At 51.0% G+C, this 19,388-nt stretch overlaps 2 protein-coding genes across 4 annotated transcripts; both read left to right on the top strand.

Annotated features, from left to right (window-relative positions):
* Window positions 1-7,525: 7,525 nt before the first annotated feature.
* Window positions 7,526-8,200, top strand: IER3 (immediate early response 3). Its single transcript, XM_033102624.1, has 2 exons — window positions 7,526-7,811; window positions 7,913-8,200. The coding sequence occupies exons 1-2, from the start codon at window positions 7,602-7,604 to the stop codon at window positions 8,171-8,173; spliced, it is 471 nt and encodes a 156-aa protein (XP_032958515.1). The 5' UTR covers window positions 7,526-7,601; the 3' UTR covers window positions 8,174-8,200.
* A 1,005-nt stretch (window positions 8,201-9,205) lies between these two features.
* Window positions 9,206-19,388, top strand: FLOT1 (flotillin 1). 3 transcript variants are annotated; one of them, XM_033102577.1, is made up of 13 exons: window positions 9,206-9,365; window positions 9,701-9,757; window positions 10,056-10,131; window positions 10,219-10,309; window positions 10,498-10,641; window positions 10,776-10,895; window positions 10,984-11,079; window positions 11,303-11,455; window positions 16,376-16,557; window positions 16,744-16,789; window positions 16,904-17,041; window positions 17,272-17,436; window positions 19,103-19,388. In XM_033102577.1, exons 2-13 carry the CDS (start codon window positions 9,715-9,717, stop codon window positions 19,130-19,132), a joined length of 1,284 nt encoding a protein of 427 aa, XP_032958468.1. In that variant the 5' UTR covers window positions 9,206-9,365; window positions 9,701-9,714; the 3' UTR covers window positions 19,133-19,388. The 3 variants fall into 3 exon arrangements, with proteins under 3 accessions (XP_032958468.1, XP_032958469.1, XP_032958470.1); XM_033102578.1 differs by lacking the exon at window positions 9,206-9,365 and adding an exon at window positions 9,446-9,516; XM_033102579.1 differs by lacking the exons at window positions 9,206-9,365; window positions 10,219-10,309 and having other exon boundaries at window positions 9,697-9,757.

Here is a 19,388-nt window from a genome sequence, read left to right as displayed (position 1 = left end):
TGGGGAAGGCGTAGAAGACCAACGGGAGGGAGGAGTTAGGAAGGTTCTTTGTGGCCCATTCTTGTCATCATTTCCATTGAAATAAAAGGTGCCTTTCTGCTAGTGGATTGTTCTGAATACCAGAAGTATTAAGTAAGTAAGTCTCAAGTAGGATATAGCAGCCCTGAGGGTGGCTCAGCTGCCTGACAATTTGGGAGCCCCTTTTTCTTTCCTAAACTGAGAAACCTAAACAGCCTCTTAATTCAGGTTCTCAGGCTGAGCACCACTTGGTCTTCTTTTGGAGATTCGCGGTTCCAGGAGCAAACCCAAATGGTCATATTCCATGGTGGAGGAGATCAACAGAGCCAAAGGGATACAATGATATTTCCAGGTCCCGTTGTGAGCCAGCCCCTTCTGTGCGGGTGGGATTCCAAGAGGGGAAATAACTGACCAAACATCTAGGAAGAGAGGGTGTCATAAAAGGGCCAGGCTACCAGGAGCCAGCACGACAGAAGCAAAAGGCCCAGACACCCTAGGGAATTTATGAGGCCATGGAGAAAAAACATGAAGGAGCCCTGGGTTACTGCCTGCCAGGCCCAGCTTCCTCTTCTATGAGATCATGGTCACAGCCAGGCCAGGCAGGAGGGTGCCAGCGACTGTATGAGCTTGTTTTTTCCCTAACTTGGTTCTGAGTCACACAGGCATCTACCCTTCCCAGAAAACCACCACAGGGATCACCCCCTGGCAGCTGGTCAAACCCAGTGCTAACGCGAGATCCCCACTCGTCAGGCCAGGAGCTGGAGGTGGGTCAGCCTCCCAGCACCCGCCTGCCCCCACAGGCCTCACTGGGAGGCTGGGGCCTGGGCCCTGCCCAACCTTCAAAGAAAAGTAGGAGGGAGGCACGTCTGACTTTTGAGCATAGCATGGGAGACGCTGTTGAATCATGGGCTTGCAGAGGAGGGAGACTCATTTGAGAGCCTTTAATCTAAGCCCTTGACTTACAAATCAACTCATCCAATAAATACAGGGTGTCTGAAAAAGCGGGACATTTGTTGCACTTTTCCCACCATGATTATACTTTGAATTAAATCTCAACCATATTCTCCAATGCTGACACTAGAGCGATGTTCCGAGAGACACAGGCTGCTTCCCTTTGGACAGTAGCACAAAGGAACCAAAGAGTTCTCCATTTCTAGCCTTCTCAGGCAGCCTGTCCTGAGAGGCATTTCCAGGCTCTGGAAATACAGCCATGAGCAACATGGATAAAGTCCTGCTCTCACGGAGTGATAATCTGGTGGAAAAGGAAACTGAGGCCAGAGAGAGGCGCTACAACACTGGGGGGCTAGGAAGCCAGTATTGACACAGAAAAGGGGTGCTGGGTCCTCTTCCCAGCTCCCCACTCTCAGCAGCCCTCAGGGAATTTTGGCTGAGTTGTGCTGAGCTACATCCCAGCGCAGGGACACCTCTTTCTGTGAACTTGCCTTGGGGCTCCAGCCTGTTTTGACATCCTTTTGCGTCAGGAAAAGTGCCCTGGCCTGATCTTGGCCCTCCTAAGGCCAGAATGAAGTCTTCCAGGGTCACTGATTAACTTGCTGTCAAGAACTTACCCCTGACCTACTACCACGCCTCTGGCAAGAACTGTCCTGGCCAGCAAGGACACGCATAGGAGCCAGCGGAAGGATGTTTAAAAGCACTCGCATTGGCTGAATGAGAACTACGAATGCAGGAGCCTGCTCCTCTGGAGAAAAGAAAAAGCCACAAACATAGCCTGAGATGGAGAAGGAGGGAAGAGGGGACAAAAGGAGAAAGAGAAATCATTTCTCCTGATGATCTCAGCACTTGGAGGCTATTTTCTCATCTCGGCCTCCTACTCCTGGATTTGCTCACTGCTGCTCCCGTCTGCTCCCAAGCAGCTCCTCTTCCCATGGCCATAATAATGGCCACCACAGAACAGGCACCCGTGAGGAGCAGTAAATTCATAGTCTTAATCTTCGCAACAAGCTTGAGGCCAATTTGCCTACTTTTCAATTGAGGGAACATTCTCACAGAAGCTAAGTAGCTGGCCCAATATCACATAAGTAGCAGAGCTGGAATTTAAACCCAGTTTCGTCTAACACCACTAGATGATAATATGCTCTTTTTGCTACCCCATGTTTCCTTCCTGTGGACGAAAAAGGGGCCACACACTAAACCTGACAAATTCAGGGGAGGCCCACATGGCAGGACCTACAAACTCAGAGACTGAAATTAACCACACAGGATGATCTGAAGACAAAAATTTCTAACTAAAAGCGGGTCATGGCTGGTAGTCACATCCTTGGCCTGTAGCTTCCATGACAAAGGTCAATCTTTACCTTAAGTGAGCCTGTGTATTGTCTTTTTGCATCTAAAATAACATACCCTTGGAATGTCAGAGTAATCCTCTTTTCTGGATCCCTCAGGGAACAATCCACCACGCCAGAGCACCAGACTAGAGAACCCCTCATTGTTATCTTGTTCCCCAAATACCATCTCTATGTGCTGTAAATGTTAACTAACTATCCTGTACCCACTAATGTAAAAGAAGTGTGTCTCTCCCTTTTACTTTTGATCCAATGCCAGAGATTGCCCTGCTTTGTTTTCTCCCACACCCTTGATCTACTGCCAATGTGTAAGGGTGAAATTCGGTAAGTCAATAACGCAGTTAGACTTAGATAGTTTGCAGTTTGACTCACCACATAGCTCGCTATCTAGCCACCTGTAATTAGACTTAGTTTGCAGTTAGATCCATCCTGATATTCAGTTGTTTCCTCTTTGTTTCTCTCCTCACTGATTAACTTAAGAACTCTATTCTGTTCCTTTTCTTAAGGCTACCCATACCTCATGAATCCATTTAATTAACAAAATCCTAACCTGAAAAGAGCAATTTCTTAATCCTCAGGTGCCCACACACTGGAATCCTTTGCCGTATTCCTGGTGACGCCTAAAGTCCCAGGCCGCCATGGCCGAGTCCGAGTCTGGAGTCCAAGGAGAACTTCATCGTCAAACAGACCAGAGCCCAGGAAGGATGTCAGCCCTCAGACCTGCCTGACGGACTCCCCCTTTCCTATATAAGAGAAAGCTAACCTAAAAATCAGCACAGCTATCCACTCTAAGACTCTGCCCCTGGTGACACGTCTCCCACCCCCCCACAGGTGTTTCTCTCCTTACTACCTATGACAGCTGTCCTCATCAGACGCTATCCTGGCAAACTCCTTTTGCCAGCATTTCTCTTTTAAACAGAAACCCACGGCAGCTGTCATCTTTGGACACGGGCATTCTCTCTTTGCCCAACCTTTAATAAAACTTCCTTTGCTCTCCTACTTTTATGAGTCTGAATTCTTTCACATTTTGCAAACAACCAGCGGTTAATTCCATGCCAGAACACTTTCCTGCCCTGACGGCAGGACCCTGCTCCATCCCTCCATCCCTGCTTCCCTTTCTCAGAAGCTCCCACTTCCAAACATCTGTCCCCCCTGCCCTGCCCATTCCCCCTCCTCCCGTTAACTTTGTCTCCCGTTCTAGCCTGCTCTTCGATGCAGCAGTACTACAAGTGGGATGCAGGTATAGTTCCCCTTTAGGTCAGGGACTGACAAGGGTTGAGGGCCAGGCTTTGCTTCATCGCCTCCACAGTGGTTCCTGAGCCTCAGCTGAGCACCCCCCAGCCTCCTCAGCGAAGAGGGAGTCTGGGGTCCTCTGAAGGGGCACAGCCGTGTAAACAGACATAGACACTTCTGGGTGTGAGGTGCAGCTCCTCAGAGGAGATGGAAGGAAGAGTGTTTATTAAACCTCTACTAGGTGGAAGGCCTAGTACTGGAGATCGCACGGAGATATCGTGAGGAAAAGGGCAAATGTGCTTCTGGATATTCATGGAGATCATATCCCAGTGGGGGCGACACGAAACCACAAAAAGTAAACAGATACACAAAAGAATACCCCACTGTGGTGAATGTTATGAAGAAAACAAACAAGGGGCTAAGAGAGAGGTTGGTGGGAGGTCACAGTGACAGGTCAGAGGAGGGGAATGAAGGAACACAGTGATCTCAGGAAGATGGAAGGAAATGAGGAGAGCTGGCAACGAATGGGCCTACAGGCCTGCTTTCCTAGGATTAGGGCAGTGAGAACCAGTCCGGCTGCTGGTCTCAGCCCCTGGCCCTTTCTGGCCTTCACTCATCGCTTGGCCCTCACCTCTGCACTCCCTTATTAGTTTAATGATTCACTTTCAACCTTTCCTAGCTTCCTGTGTGGGATGAGTGGGGTGGGGCAGAGCCCTGGGTCTCTGAGGGTGGCAGAAGGAATGGTTTCTCTAGTTCTCCTCTTTGTCCCATTCTGCTCTTGCCACAGAGAAAGGTCTCTCTGTGCCAGAAGGACAGTGAGGCTAACTAGGCCCAGCTGGAGGTCCTGATTCCAGATGTGGGAGGTAGTGGTGAGACAAGATCCTGACATCCTCCTTTTACTCCCCTCCCCTGCCTAATGGCCTGGGGAAATTTCCGTCATAAACAAGTATGCATTCTTCATCTGGGTGCCTCCCCCACCTTCCCCACCGAGCAGTTTTCTTCCATCATCACTCTCTCCCCCCACCTCCAATTTATGTCTGTTTGGGCATGTGGGCCCGTCCACACATGTAAGTAATCATGGATTTATGTTGGTCATTGTGTAGTGTGCAGGTTGCCTTGGAATAAGGGTGTAGGTGGGTGTGCAGGCTCACTGTGCTTGGGTGTAGGTGTAAGAATGATGGCGGCTTTGAAAGGCAGGTGTGGGAAAGGGATATGTCTTTGTTTGTAGAGGAGGTGTGTTTTATGCCTGTTAGGAAAAAGTGTGTAATGCTGAAGGGGTCCCATGTGTTTAGATGTAGTGGGTATACCGTGTTTCCCCAAAAATAAGACCTAGCCAGACCATCAGCTCTAATGCGTCTTTTGGAGCAAAAATTAATATAAGACCTGGTCTTATTTTAATATAAGACAGTGTATAATATAATATTAATTTTTGCTCCAAAAGACGCATTAGAGCTGATGGTCCGGCTAGGTCTAATTTTCGGGGAAACACAGTAAAATAAAGTGACATATAGGCCTATGAAGCAATTGTATATACAGCAATAATATATCAATTTCTAGCCCAATTGTGGGGCTGTCCCCTGGTTTGCACCCCCGCACAACCTTGGTTGAGAAATGCCCTTAGGTGTTCCTTGTTTGGGTCTGTGTAAGAATTGTCCCAGCTTTCTTAAGATGTTATAAATTTGAATGTTGGATTTGAAGAAATGTAGCCATGTCTCAAAAGCTTGGGGTGACCCTGCCAGTGTGTGCATTTTCCGTTTTGCATTTTCACCTTTCATTTATCAAGATTACTGAGTAACTGGTACACACAAGGCCCCGTGCTAGGTTCTACGGCGGACACAAGGACACAAAGACATGTGTGACACAGTCTCTAATGAAGGGTTCATGCATGTGCTCACTGTGTGTGTCAGGCATAGTACCATCCAATGTAAAGATCTGAGCCCGAGGCATTTCACATCTCCGGAGTCAGCTTTGCTGCCTTCATTCTCTGCTGTCAGCACCCCCTCTCCATGCTCCCTGACTCTACTGAAACCCATCCTATTGTTAAATTCTAGTGATCTCACACTGGGAATGTCAGGTAGCGCCACCCCCGCCACCCCCTGGTCTGGGTCCCTCAGCCACAGCCTGGTAGGGCCCTGTTACCTCCCGCTGCACCTCTGTAATAGCTTCCTGCCCCTGCCTCAATGTCTCTCCATCCAGGGCACGCTCATTGTCCCTCTCAGCTCCCAGCTTGAAGTGCCCTGTTGTCATCCCGTGCCCATCTAGTCCATCTAGTCACATCCAGATTCCTGGCCTGGCAGCTAAGCTCTCCCCACTTTGCCCAAATCCTTCCCAGTCCTCATGACTTCCCACTACTCCTTTACTGGGAACTTAGTCCAGGACTGTTTTCTTTGTGATTCCCCACACACATGCTGTACTTTTCCAGCTCAAGGCCTTTGCTGATTCCATTCTCTTTCTCACAGTCATCCTCTACATCTGATTCTGTGGTTTCCCACCCACTGCTCAAGGTCATCTCACATCCACTCTTCCATGCAGCCTCACCTCATTCATTAGTGAACACTAGCTTTTCTGAGTCCCCCTAATACTGTCTTCCATTTCCTTAGGACCCTCAAGGAGTTCTGGTCAGGCCCACTCCTGAGGTGCCCTCAGCAGCACGCACGCAGAAACCGACCTCGGTACCTCCAACAGTACCTTTAACAGGGCGCCTTGCACTGTGAATGCCCAAAAGATGATAAATTCTGTCCATGAGCAACTGAGTTACGAAAATGTGTAAATTCAGTCATAAGTTGAGTTATTATCATTACCACAACATTTGCATAACGCCTCACAATTTAAAATGCTCTTCAGATGAATTTTGTTATTTGATCCAAATAACAAGAGGCAAATCTTGGTGACTGCTAACCTCCTGCCTTCATATTTTGTGGTCCTCTGTCCCAGCTTTGTATGAACACCCAAGTGGGTAACTTCTTTGGGTTGTCCTTTGCTGTGTGTGTGTGTGTGATGTGCATGTTGTACAATATGCCACCCCAAAATGTGCCACTTTGGTATGTGGATTGACGTGAAGGCAATCGACACCCAGCAGACTCAGGAAAAGCTATTCACTTCTCCCGTAACTGCCTAAAAGAATTTATTAGGGGCCTGTACCAGGAAGAAAGCTATTACCAGAGCACTTCTTTATCTGAAAGACTCTGGGGCTGGGCAGGCCAAACATGTGCTCTTCTTGTCTTCCTGTGATCTGCCGTCCTCCCTGTGAACCCCAGACCCCCACCCCATTCCTTAGCCCCCATTCATTAGGATGGCATAGGAGCCTCAGCTGCCTATCATTGAGTCTGGTCTTCCTGGACTCCTGTGAGTAGGTAATGAAATTTGTTTTCATCCTGTTAATGTCTTATGTCAATTTAATTATTAGACCAACTGAAAAATCTAGAAGGGAAGAAGGGAAAATTTTTCCACCCCTACAATGTGCTGTATGTGTGAATGTTTGTATGTGTGTTTTCCTGTGTTCTAAGACAGGCAGGGTTGGATCTGCGTGTGCAATTGTGTTCATTTTTCTTCTGCTGCTTGACTATTTCTGTCACGACTTTCCTCTTGGGGTGTGGTTCTCTATGTGTATCTACAGGTGTGTGAATGTACCTGTGTAACTGTGGTTCGTTGATTTGGCTGGCTCAGTATTGTAGCAGGATGGCCAGACTTCCTTATGGAAACCCTGCTGCCTTCCCGGAGATGGGCCTGTGACTGAACCTCTCCTAAACTGTGCGTGGGCCGCTCTCCAGCTGCCACATGTCCCGACATGTGCATGCAGCCCGGGATTTCACCCACCCCCACTCACAAGTCACACACTCACAACACACACTTGGGCACCCAGGGTTAACAGGCCAAGTCTCCACCCCCTCCCTTTGCTTAATCGTCGGAATTTCCAGCCGGCGCCGGCCTGCCTACAGCTCTCCGCCGGGGTGGAGTTGAGAAGGGCCCGCCCAATTATTAGGCACACTTAACTAGCTCAGCTTGGCTGCGGGTCCGCACTCGTCCTTCTGCTCTGCTCAGCGCACTATGTGTCACTCTCGCAGCTCCCTTCCCACCATGACAGTCCTGCGGGCCCCGACCCCGGTACCCTCCACCAGCCCGGGACCCCGGAGGGGCTCCGGTCCTGAGATCTTCACCTTCGATCCTCTCCCGGAGCCTACAGTGGCCTCCGCCGCGCGCCCCAGCGTCTCCCGCGGGCACCGAAAGCGCAGTCGTAGGGTCCTCTACCCGCGAGTGGTGAGTGTCGCTGAAGTGTCGCTGGAGGGAGCGTCGGGGTGGGGGAACGACCAGACTTTGGGACCCTGAGCTGACCTGTTCCCTTTGTTGTCTCCCCTCAGGTCCGGCGCCAGCTGCCCGCCGAGGATCCGAACCCTGCCAAAAGGCTCCTGTTTCTCCTGCTCACCGTCGTCTTCTGCCAGATCCTGATGGCTGAAGAAGGTGTGCCGGCGCCCCTACCCCGGGAGGACGCCCCCAGCGCCGCGCCCCTGGAGCCCACCCCTGCGCCCCCGGCTCTGGAGCCCCTTAATCTGACCGCGGAGCCCTCGGACTACGCTCTGGATCTCAGCACTTTCCTCCAGCAACACCCAGCCGCCTTCTAAACGTGACTCCCCACATCCCCTAAGAAACACCAGCTGTATCTGGTGCGCGAGAGCGTATCCCAAACTGGGACTCCCGAGGCAATTCGCACTCAACACTACAGGGGAGCCGCCACCCCGCACCAGGATGGGTCACGCGCGGACCTGCGGAGGCCGGGCCGGGCAGGGAAGGAGGGGGAGAGCGGCGTTAATTTATTTCTCATTGCTCCTGATATTTATATGTATTTATGTATGTCCCCTAAGTGATAGAGGGGTGTATGTAATATTTATTTTAACTTATGCGAGGGTGCGAGACGTGCACCCCGCTGCAAATGCAGGTCTCTTGGTATTTATTGAGCTTGGTGGGATTGGTGGAGGCGCCTAGACCGAGGGAGATGGAGACGGGGCCTGGAGGGCGCCCCGCAGGGAGTTAAGGACGGTGGTGGGTCGTAGGTTTAGGGGGTGACACTGTCCTCCAGCATCTCAACCCCCTGGGTCTATTGTGTGAAGCTTCGGTGGACCGTTGGGAATAAAGTCCTTGGCCTTCGATCTCTTCGAAGTTGCCCCTAAAGGGTGGCTACGGGGTGCGAGGCGGGGGCTGTCAGGGGGCGGCTGAGGGGTCGCCCGGTATGTTCTGTGAACACAAATAAACTCGATTTTACAGTCAGCAGTCATTTGAGTGTATCTTTGCCAGCAGCGATTCCCCGCTCCTTCCCCCCTCGGGCGCCAGGGACCGGCGGCCACGGCCCCAGGAGGCGCTCCTCAAGGCCCCGAGCCCCGTTCCCGGATCACGGAACCCAGCATCCCGTGACCGGACGCAGACGTTCGTTGCCCAGTCTGCGGTTTTCCCAGTGAGTTGCCGCGGGGCACATCCAAGATGAGGCAATATCCCCGGTCCGGGCCCACGGAGATCACGTCGCGCGCCCGGGGGCGGAGCGGGCAGCGACCGGGGGGGGGACGCGAGTGGGTGGGCGAAGGCTGGGACCACACCGCTGGCGGGCCAGCCCTGAGTGCGGGGCTGGCTGGCTGCGCTCCGAGCGGGGCCTGCCGGGAAAGGGGCGGGGCCGCGGCGGGGGGCGGGGGCGCGTTGCCGCAGCCCAGGGGTGCGGCCGTGTGGGGGGCGCACGCTGGTCAACAGGCCCAGCTCCCGGAAGGTCGTGCGCGAGTGGTGCGGGCTCCGCTCCCAGGCCCCCGGCAGCCGCGGGAGTTCGGGAAGGTAGGTGGGGGAGGGGAGATGGAGTCGGGCTGTGGAAGGGCGGGGAGGATGGCGCGAGGTCTGGGGCCTCTATGCGTGGGAGAACCTTGTCAGATCCGGGAGAAACCGTCCTCACTGCAGGTGGGGACGCGACAAGGGGCTGGCAGTGGCGGTAAGCACGCGGGAGGGAGGCTCGGGGGTTTTGTAGGATTTCCGCCTTAGCGGACCCCCGGGTGCGGAAGGAACTGGGCGGCGGTGGCTGCAGGCTGGGCGGGCCTGACGGGAAAGGGAGTCACTCCGGTGGACTCCACAGCGCCCCGTCCCCTTCTGCAAAGGCTTTCTTTCCTCTCCTCCAGCTCCCACTTGAGCCATGTTTTTCACCTGTGGCCCAAATGAGGCCATGGTAGTCTCCGGTAAGTATTGTTCTCTTCTCAGTCAGCGACCCCCAAACCCCTGCGCGTCTGGGCCCTGCCCCTGCCCCCGCCGCCCTCCGAGCTCCGCGAGCGCCCAGCCTTCGCCCCGCCCGCTCCCCCCACCCAACGTTGCAAGCTTGTGATTCCCAGCCGCTAACCTTTCCAGGCCCAGACTGCCTCCCCTCCAGCTCCCAGATTCCCTCGAGGGGATCGCCCCTCCTCCCTCCCCCAGTTCTTCAGTCTTCCACATTCCAGCTCTACTGCCGCTCCTGCAGCTCACTGGCACCTCACCTTGCAGGTTTCTGCCGGAGCCCCCCAGTCATGGTGGCAGGGGGACGAGTCTTTGTCCTGCCCTGCATCCAGCAGATCCAGAGGTGGGTAGGAAGACAGCCAGGGAGGGGGAGCCCCACTTTTCTTTCTTTCCTCTTTTCCTCACTGTTCACTCTCCTTTTTCCCTTTAGGATCTCTCTCAACACATTGACCCTCAATGTCAAGAGTGAAAAGGTTTACACTCGCCATGGGGTCCCCATCTCAGTCACTGGCATTGCCCAGGTGAGGCTTTCAGAGCCTTTCCCCCAGAGTCCACTACCCCATCACCTTCTCTGTCCTAGGCTGTAAGGGTATTCTCTGCTAGTCTCACTTTCTCCAGAGTACTTAACTCCTGCTCCCTTCTCTCCCTGCTTCCTCCCTGCGTCATGAGACACCATGCCACACCCTTCCTATACTTCCTCTGGCTACAGGTGAAAATCCAGGGGCAGAACAAGGAGATGTTGGCCGCAGCCTGCCAGATGTTCCTGGGGAAGACAGAGGCGGAGATTGCCCACATCGCCCTGGAGACACTGGAGGGCCACCAGAGGGCAATCATGGCACACATGACTGTGGAGGTGGGCCTGGTGGCCGGGGAGCTGTGAGGGATGCCGGGTTGAGGGGGGCCCAAGGACTGGGCTAGTCTGTGGGCAACAGTGGCCACAGGTTCTGAGAGCTCAAGTGCCCCCTTCCCACCATCCTGTTATCCTAGGAAATCTATAAGGACAGGCAGAAATTCTCAGAGCAGGTGTTCAAAGTGGCCTCCTCAGACCTGGTCAACATGGGCATCAGTGTGGTCAGCTACACCCTGAAGGACATTCACGACGATCAGGTAAGCCTAGACAGTTGATCCTCTCTGTTTCCCTGCTCCCTTCTGTTAAATGCTCCCAAGGACTCTGATTTCTACATGTGTCCCACAGGACTATTTGCACTCCTTGGGGAAGGCTCGAACCGCTCAAGTCCAAAAAGATGCTCGGATTGGAGAAGCAGAGGCCAAGAGAGATGCTGGGATCCGGGTGAGAGAGATGGGGGTCACTTGGTCACTGTGAACATTTTGGGCTCACAGTGATAGAAGAGCTGGAAGGGGCACAACTCACTGGAGGCTGGTGGGACTGGGTTGGCAGGAAATAGAAGAGGCCAGGGCTGGGGCAAAGGCAGGGGAGTCTGATGGGTAGCGGGCTCTTGCCCTGGGCCTTCCTCTCCCTGCTCTGACTCCCTGCCTGATGTCTGTGTGGACAGGAGGCCAAGGCCAAGCAGGAGAAGGTGTCCGCACAGTACCTGAGTGAGATTGAGATGGCCAAGGCGCAGAGGGACTACGAGCTGAAGAAGGCCGCGTACGACATCGAGGTCAACACCCGCCGGGCACAGGCTGACCTGGCCTATCAGCTGCAGGTCAGAGCCCCCACACTGGCCAGGCGGCCAGGCGGGACTCACCCTTCCCCATTCCTCTCAGGCCTTCCATCCATCTCAGGCCACCACTTTCTCATATTCTAACTCTGACTCCCTCATCTGGCACTCCATTTCTGACCTAGTTCCTCCATACGAGGAGGATTTAAAAGACCTAAACATTTCTGCTGAAAAACAAAGAAAAGGCCAAGAAGGTATATGATCAGTAGGGCAGATCATATGTTTGGGGCAGGCTGTGTCCTGTGCAAGGGCACCTGGATGAGGGGTGAACCAGAGCTGAGATCCAGCCCAATGAGGCCTTCCGTCATAGGCCAGTAGGTCTGCATCCACCCAAGGAAAAGGCTCCTTTTTCTCACGTGCACAGGGCTGCCCTCGTGACCAAAGAAGGGTGTGAGGAAGGAAAACATGGAGTTGGGCTTTGACTCCTGCAAAGTGAGATGTGGGCAGCCCTCAGTACTGCAAGCATGTACAGTCCTCATGCAGTTCTGTACTGAGAACATGCCTACTCGCTAAAATTTACTGGTAACCCCAAAATCAGTACTCACCGCGCTTTTGTGGGTGTTTGCAGACCTGCAGAGAGGCGACATTCTGAATTGTCTGATGCACAGGTCCCGTTGAGTGTGAAGACGTCCTGTCTTCTTTCAACTCTTGTACTGTTAACAGTGTCATTTTCATAGTATGTTTCCTGCCACGTTTTTCACATTTTCGTGTTCTTTGTTGGTAGTTTTGCTGTTTAAAATGGCCCCCAAGCATAGTGCTGAAATGGTGTCTAGTGTTCTAAGTGCAAGAAGGCTGGGATGTGCCTTATGGAAGAAACACATGTGTTAGAGAAGCTTCATTCAGGCATGAGTTACAGCGCTGTCGGCTCTTGAGTTCATTGACAATGAATCCACGATATTTATTACATAAGGTGTCTTTAAACCGAAGCACACATAAAACAAGATTATATGTTGACCTGTTGATAAAAATGTTGTGCCCAGAGGCTCATAGGAACCTAACCCTGTATTTCTGCTAGGATCAAAATAAGTACTCGCTAATTCAGTGTTCATAGAACAGAACTACTATGAGTAAGAAGAATCAAGCATACTTTGAGACCTTTACCCAAAGGATCACAATATTATGAGATTCATTTTTGCCAAGAGTTGCTACAGGCTGAAAGCATAATGAGGGGCAAACCATCTCTAGTTGTGAAGATACATTCCTGAGTGGCTTGACAGAGTTGTGTGTGACATAGAGCTTTGCTACTCTGAGTGTGGGCTGCATGCCAGCTGTAGCATCACTGGAATAGTGATTAAAAATACAAAGTCTCAGGCTCCAGCACAGACTGAATCAGAATCTGCATTTTAACAAAATCCCTAGTTGATCTGTGTATATACTGGAGTTTGAGAAGCAGTAATGTAGTGATAATCACTCACAGGGGTTAGACTAAGGATGAGATTCTTAGCTCTCTACACTTGGCTTTCCTTGTCTGCAGATCAACGGATTGGGCTGGTGAGGGCTCTGTTCAATTTTTTATAAGTTCCTCCTTTTGTGCCAGGCTTTGTACTAGGTAATCAGAAAATAACAATTCAATCCATAAATAATCTGTGAAGTGCCTACTATGTTCCAGACGCTGTTTTGAAGGTGAGGGTGTAAGTAGGAGTAAGACAGGGTTCCTGCTCTCAGCTTACAGTACAACACAGCTAATAAGCAAGTGAGTAAACTTCATAGGCTCCAATGGTCTTGTTTGAGTGCTATGAAGGAAATAACAGGTGATGTGAAAGCATAGGGGTTACGATGTTAGGTCAGGGGTGGTCAGAGAAAGCTACTGAGGAAGTGATACAGGAAATAAAACCTGAAGATGAGAAAGAACCAGCAATGCAGACTTGTGGGCCAAGAGTATCTAAGCCAGTGATGTTCCAAAAGAACATTTGTGGTGATACAAATGCTCTGTGTTTGTGCTGTAATGTTGAGCACTTGAAATAGGGCTGAGGAAATGTGACTGAGGAACTGAATTTTATATTTTATTTAATGTTAATTAATTTAAATTTATATAGGGCTAGTGACTAGGCAGAGGGACCAGCACATGCAACGGCCCTGAGGTAGAAAAGAGCTTGGCGTGTCCCAGAAACAGAAAGGAGGTTTCTGATGGGGTATGGCTGGTGTGCTGTAAGAAGAGGTAGGCAGGGCCCGGTCACATAGGGTTCAGGTAGCCATGATAGAGACTTATAATTCAAAGCACAATGGAAAGCTATTGGAGAACTTTAAGAAGGGAGGTGCTGTGGTCTAATTTATGTCTTTAGAAGGATCAGTCTGGCCGCTCTATGGAGAATTGATTGTCAGAAGAGAGACAACAGGGAGACACATTTGAAGCTTTTTCAAAGAAGATGGATGGCAGAAGTACAGCTAATTGCACTCTCAAAACCTCACTAAAACCAGATAGAGTGACTTAAAAGAGAGAGAGAGAGAGAGAGAATGGGAACAGAAGAATAGAAACTCTAGCATCACTGTGGAAGCTAGAGAGCCATGGTAATTGACTAAGCATGTCTGAGACAGCTGAGGACAAAGGTGCCAGGGAGAAAACAGTGACATGATCTGAGGCACAGGAGCTGGCACAGCCAGGGGCCTGGAGCTGCAATGAAGACTGTCTAAATCAGGAAAATCAGGTGAAGAGCGACTTCTCAGCTAGAGCCCTTTCCTGGCTCCCTGCCTTCGGGTCCCTTCTTTGGTCTCTTCTCTGTCCCAGTAGACGTCTGGAGATTTATTATCTGATGAAAGTAAAGCACAGGATGTGACCCGGGCCAGCCAGACAGGTGAGGGCCTGGTGCACCAGTAACGGGGCCTGAAGTGACCGAAGGCTGGCAGCCTCCCCTCACCCCCTCTCCCCACTCAGCTCCCAGAATCTCCATCTTCCGAAGAATAGATCAGAAGAGTACTCTAGGAAACATGACCAATTCAGAAGGAAAGACGTAAAGATCCTGAATCAAAGGTTTCTCAGCAAGTGGCCTGCTCGGATCACCCTAGAGTGAAGCTCTAAAGTCCGCAAGCCTTACCCACAACCCAGGGTTTCCTTTCAGTGTTGTAGACCCTCCTCACTGTGAGCAGACAAGCAAGGGATTACCTGATACGTGAGGGGCTCCTGCACATGGAAGACACACCGAAACCACAAACAGCAAAGCCATTTGCAGGATAATACTATGCAGGAAGAAGAAAGCTCTTTTAAATATTAGTATGCTCAGTAAGAAGAGAAGAAGTCACATGGAGGAGGTCAGGATATAGAACAGAAAACAAAAAGCTCTTAGAAATTAGTAAGGTGGCAGAAATGAAAAAAAAAATCACGTTGGAAGAGAAATTCTAATAAATCTCCCAGAAAATGGAACAGAACAGATGGAGAAAATTAGATAAAAATATTAAAGGCCAGTCCAGTAGATCCAACAGAACAAAGAAAATGAGAGGAAATAACCAAATGAAAAAACTCCAAAATGTTTATCTGTTCTGAAGGGTGTGAGTTTCTAGATTGAAACAACCTACCAAGTGCCCAATACAGTGAATGGAAAACATCTACATTGAAACATCTCACTGAAATTAAGAACACCTAGAACAAAGAAAAGATCTAGACGCTTCCCGAAAGTAAAAAACAGATCCCAAACGGTCAGGCATCAAAGTGACTTCAGATTTCTTAAGCTAGAAGACCATGGAGCAATGCCTTCAAAATTGTGATGAAAATGAATTTCACCATAGTAGTCTGTACTCAACTGTAATTCAAAGAGAAGAGTAGAATAAGAATCTCAGAAGCAAGATCTCAAAAAACTTATTGCCCACATACTCTTTCCAAGGAAGCTACTGGAGGTTGCGTTTCACCGAAAAGGTGGCCTAAGGAGGGGCGGGGGCAGGGTGCCTGTCACACGGGGCGAGATGGTGCTCTCACTGGAGTAGGGAGCAACTGCAATGGAACAGGCTTGCCATCTTTAGGTCAAAGACAGTGAGGGAGCCATATCCAGAAGCACCCTTCCTCTGCAGTGAGCAGATGAGCCAAGTAGACGCAGGGGCACCGTCTCATGTTGGTGCAACCCACAGGGATGACGGTGCGTGGCTGAGCTGAGCAATTGAACAGGAAGGAGGTACGCTCCTCCCCTTTACCTCTCCTCACCAACGTCTTCGCAAGAGCGTTCTGCTCCCTGTGCTCTACAAGGAATAAGAAAATGAAATCTACCTTAAAAAGAGGCATTCTGTATCTACACATTCTTGTAAATGCTTGTAGAGTGCTCCTGGAAGGAACACAGAAGCTGGTCACAGTGGTTCTTCTGTGGAAGGGAACCAGGTAGTTTATTAAGGAACTAGGTGAGAGGAAGCCTTACTTATCACTGTTTACTTTTTTCTTTTGAATTTGTACCCTACACAAAAATGAAAAAGATAACACACGCATACACACCCAGCCCCCTTAAAAAGTCAGTAGGAGGCTACTGCAGTAGTCAGCGCTGGCGCTGCCTGCGGCTTGTGCTAAGGTTACAGCAGCACCGATGGAGAGAAGGGGATGTTGCTGAGCAAGACTGGAGGTAGGAGATGGCCTTAGTGTGCCCAGGGCCCTCCAGGGGCTCAAACTGGAGGGAGACCGGGTGGGAAAAACAGTAATGGGAGCTCATGGAGGCACATTGCGTCTGGCCTGAGGGAGGCAGGGACTGGGTCCCAGCCCTAGCCAGCTCTGACACAGGCTGCCTGGGGAGGTCTCTGAGAAGGATCAGGACATCCCCAGGCCATGCCCTGGATCTCTACCGGAAATGGACTCCTCGGGCCAGCTGAGCTGACTGTGGATGGACTCCATGTGCTTGCTATTTTCATGTCTCACCCTGGAGCCCTGCCCTGGCTTCTTTCTAGTTCCTGTGCACTTGCTCCTCAGCTCTGACGCTGAGCGTCCCTCCTCCCCAGGTGGCCAAGACGAAGCAGCAGATCGAGGAGCAGCGGGTACAGGTGCAGGTGGTGGAGCGGGCCCAGCAGGTGGCAGTGCAGGAGCAGGAGATCGCCCGCCGAGAGAAGGAGCTGGAGGCCCGGGTGCGCAAGCCGGCGGAAGCCGAGCGCTACAAGTTGGAGCGCCTCGCGGAGGCAGAGAAGTAAACGCCCCCTCCCTGGCCCCTCCTGGCTCCTTCACCACCTGGGCACGCCCAGAGGAAGAGCCTTCACTGTCGGGACTCCTGTGGAACTCAGGTTGCAGGAGCCTTTGCCCCCAGCGTGGGGGGCCTTTCTCCCAGGAGCAAGGGCCTCCCTCAGCTGCTTCCTCACTCCCCTTGTTTGCCCAGGTCCCAGCTGATTATGCAGGCGGAGGCGGAAGCTGAGACTGTGAGGGTGAGTTAGGAGGTGGCTCTTGCTGGCTGGTGGAGGAACGGGCACTGCTCTTGAGCTGGGGCTTCTTGTGCGTAACCGCGCCGTCGTTATCCCAGTATCCTGTGCCGTCCTCAGATGCGTGGGGAGGCTGAGGCCTTTGCCATAGGGGCCCGAGCCCGGGCCGAAGCTGAGCAGATGGCCAAGAAGGCAGAAGCGTTCCAGCTGTACCAGGAGGCTGCCCAGCTGGACATGCTGCTGGAGAAGCTGCCCCAGGTTTGGGGCTTGTGTGGGCAACAGGAGAGCCAGGGAATGGGGGTGGGAGAAGTGAGGGGTTTGGGGAGAACCCGGCTAGGGGACCATAAATTAGGGGTGGGAGTTAAAAGCCAGTGACCAAAGTGAGGTAGGATGATCAGTAGGACCAGTGTCTTAAAATGCAGGGTAAGGCGTTTTAGGAGGGGTGTGATCAGATGGACATCTCGCTGAGTGGACATCTCCCCCACCAGGTGGCAGAGGAGATCAGTGGTCCCTTGACCTCAGCCAATAAGATCACACTGGTGTCCAGTGGAACTGGGGCTGTGGGGGCGGCTAAAGTGACGGGGGAAGTCCTGGACATCCTGACCCGCCTGCCAGAGAGCGTGGAGAGACTCACGGGTGTCAGCATCTCGCAGGTGAGGGTCTCGCATGGGGGCCGTGGAGCAGAACTGCTGGGCTCCTGGGGCACGTGACGCAGTTGCTTTCTTTGTGCCAGACAGTGCTGAGTTTCTATACAAATGGTTTTTATTTAAAAAATCTTTATATCAAACTACTCTTGAAGTATGTAGTATTTTACAGAGTAAAGAAACGGAACTCCAATGTGTTAAATAACTTAGCCCATGTCAGAAAGCTGAGGAAGCTGGGCTTCCAACCCAGGCCGACTATCTCTAGTACAAGGAACTAGTTGCAGCCTGTCAACATTTAATTCCAAGGCATGTCACTGCCTTTCTCGGTGCCTGTTTATTCACTTGTGGGTTATGGTAGAGGTCAGAGTGGGCTCTGGAACCAGACTGTGTGTGAATCTTGGCTCCAGTGCATGATAGCTGTGACCTTGGAGTTCTCAACCTCTCTGTACCTGTTTCCTCACAGGCTAATAATAGCAACTACCCTGTTGAACTGTTAAGGGGATTAAATAAGTAATACTTGCACAGTGTTTAGAACACTGTCTAGCACATGGTAAGTACTATACACAAGTGTGTTAAATAAAAAATATATATAAATAAAAGCATTGGACCATTTCAGTGACCTTCAAGCTGGGTTCCTTGGAGCCTCCTGGAGGCCTGCAGTGGAAGATTGGGAGTTATGGAGGGTCTGTGCAAGCAGAGCTCTGGTCCCTTCCACACCCTTTCAGTAATTCATTGGCTTTGTTCTTGTTTTAAACCACTTTATTGAAGTATGATTGGCATGTAAAAAGCTTTATGAATTTAATGTTTACAACTCAGTGAGTTTGGGATAAGTATACATCCATGAAGCCATCACCATCATCAAGACTATAGAAATATTCTTTTCCCAGTTTCCTCCTGTTACTACTTTGTGGTAAGAACGCTTCACATCAGATCTACCCTCTTAGCAAATGTTCAGTATGTGTTCAGTGTCGTTAGCTATAGGCACTACCAGAATTTATTTGTCTTATGTAACTAAAACTTTATACCTGTGACCATCACCTCCCCATTTCCCTTCCTCCAGCTCCTGGCAATGACCATTCTACTCTTGTGCTTCTGAGTTAGACTTTTTTTTTTTAATTTTTTCAATTATAGTTGACCTATTAGTTTCAGGTGTACAGCATAGTGGTTAGACATTTATGTACTTTATGCAGTGATCCCCTCCGATTAGTCCCCACGTGGCACCATAGTTATTACCATATTGACTATATTCTCTATGCTGTACTTTACATCCCCATGACTATTTTATAACTACCAATTTGTACTTCTTACTCCCTTCCCTTTTCCCCCAGCCCCCCACACCCCCACCCCTCTGGCAACAATGTTTGTTCTCTGTATCTCAGTCTGGGTTTTTTTGTTCGTTTTGTTCTTTAGATTGCACATGTAAGTGAAATCATATGGTATTTGTCTTTCTCTTATTTCACTTGGCATAATACCCTCTGGTCCATCCATGCCGTCAGTTGTTTATTGTTATATGTGAGTCCTATGACTGCTTGGCTAAAGGGTGAGGTACGATGCCGGGAAAACTGGAAGGCTCCTGGAAGTGCACGTGCTCCCTGCAGCCCATTCGTCCAAATGGGGCCTGGGAGGATACCGCATCTGGCTCCCAAGTTTCATTTACTGTTGTCCCTTTTGTCAGGTGAACCACAAGCCTTTGCGAACAGCTTGAAGCCTCCACCTGCTGAAGTTGCCGGAATGGTCCCCACATTGTATGCCCTTCAGCTGGCCTCCCTGAGCATGTCCTGACAGTAGGGTCTTACCCTCCTCTCTCCTTGCCAATAGCCTGTGCCTTGCCGTGGAGGGGGAGGGTTGCTCCCCTTCCCAGGCCTACACCAAGACTGCCGGCCCCCAGGGGTCCCATGCCAGCTTTCTGATCCTACCCCACCCAACTTGTTTAACATCCTAATTAAACTAGACTGTCAGAG

The sequence above is a fragment of the Rhinolophus ferrumequinum genome, chromosome 3, assembly GCF_004115265.2.
Source record: "Rhinolophus ferrumequinum isolate MPI-CBG mRhiFer1 chromosome 3, mRhiFer1_v1.p, whole genome shotgun sequence".
NCBI lineage: Eukaryota > Metazoa > Chordata > Mammalia > Chiroptera > Rhinolophidae > Rhinolophus > Rhinolophus ferrumequinum.
Note: the sequence above shows the minus strand (reverse complement) of the source record. Positions and strands in the feature narration are given on the sequence as shown.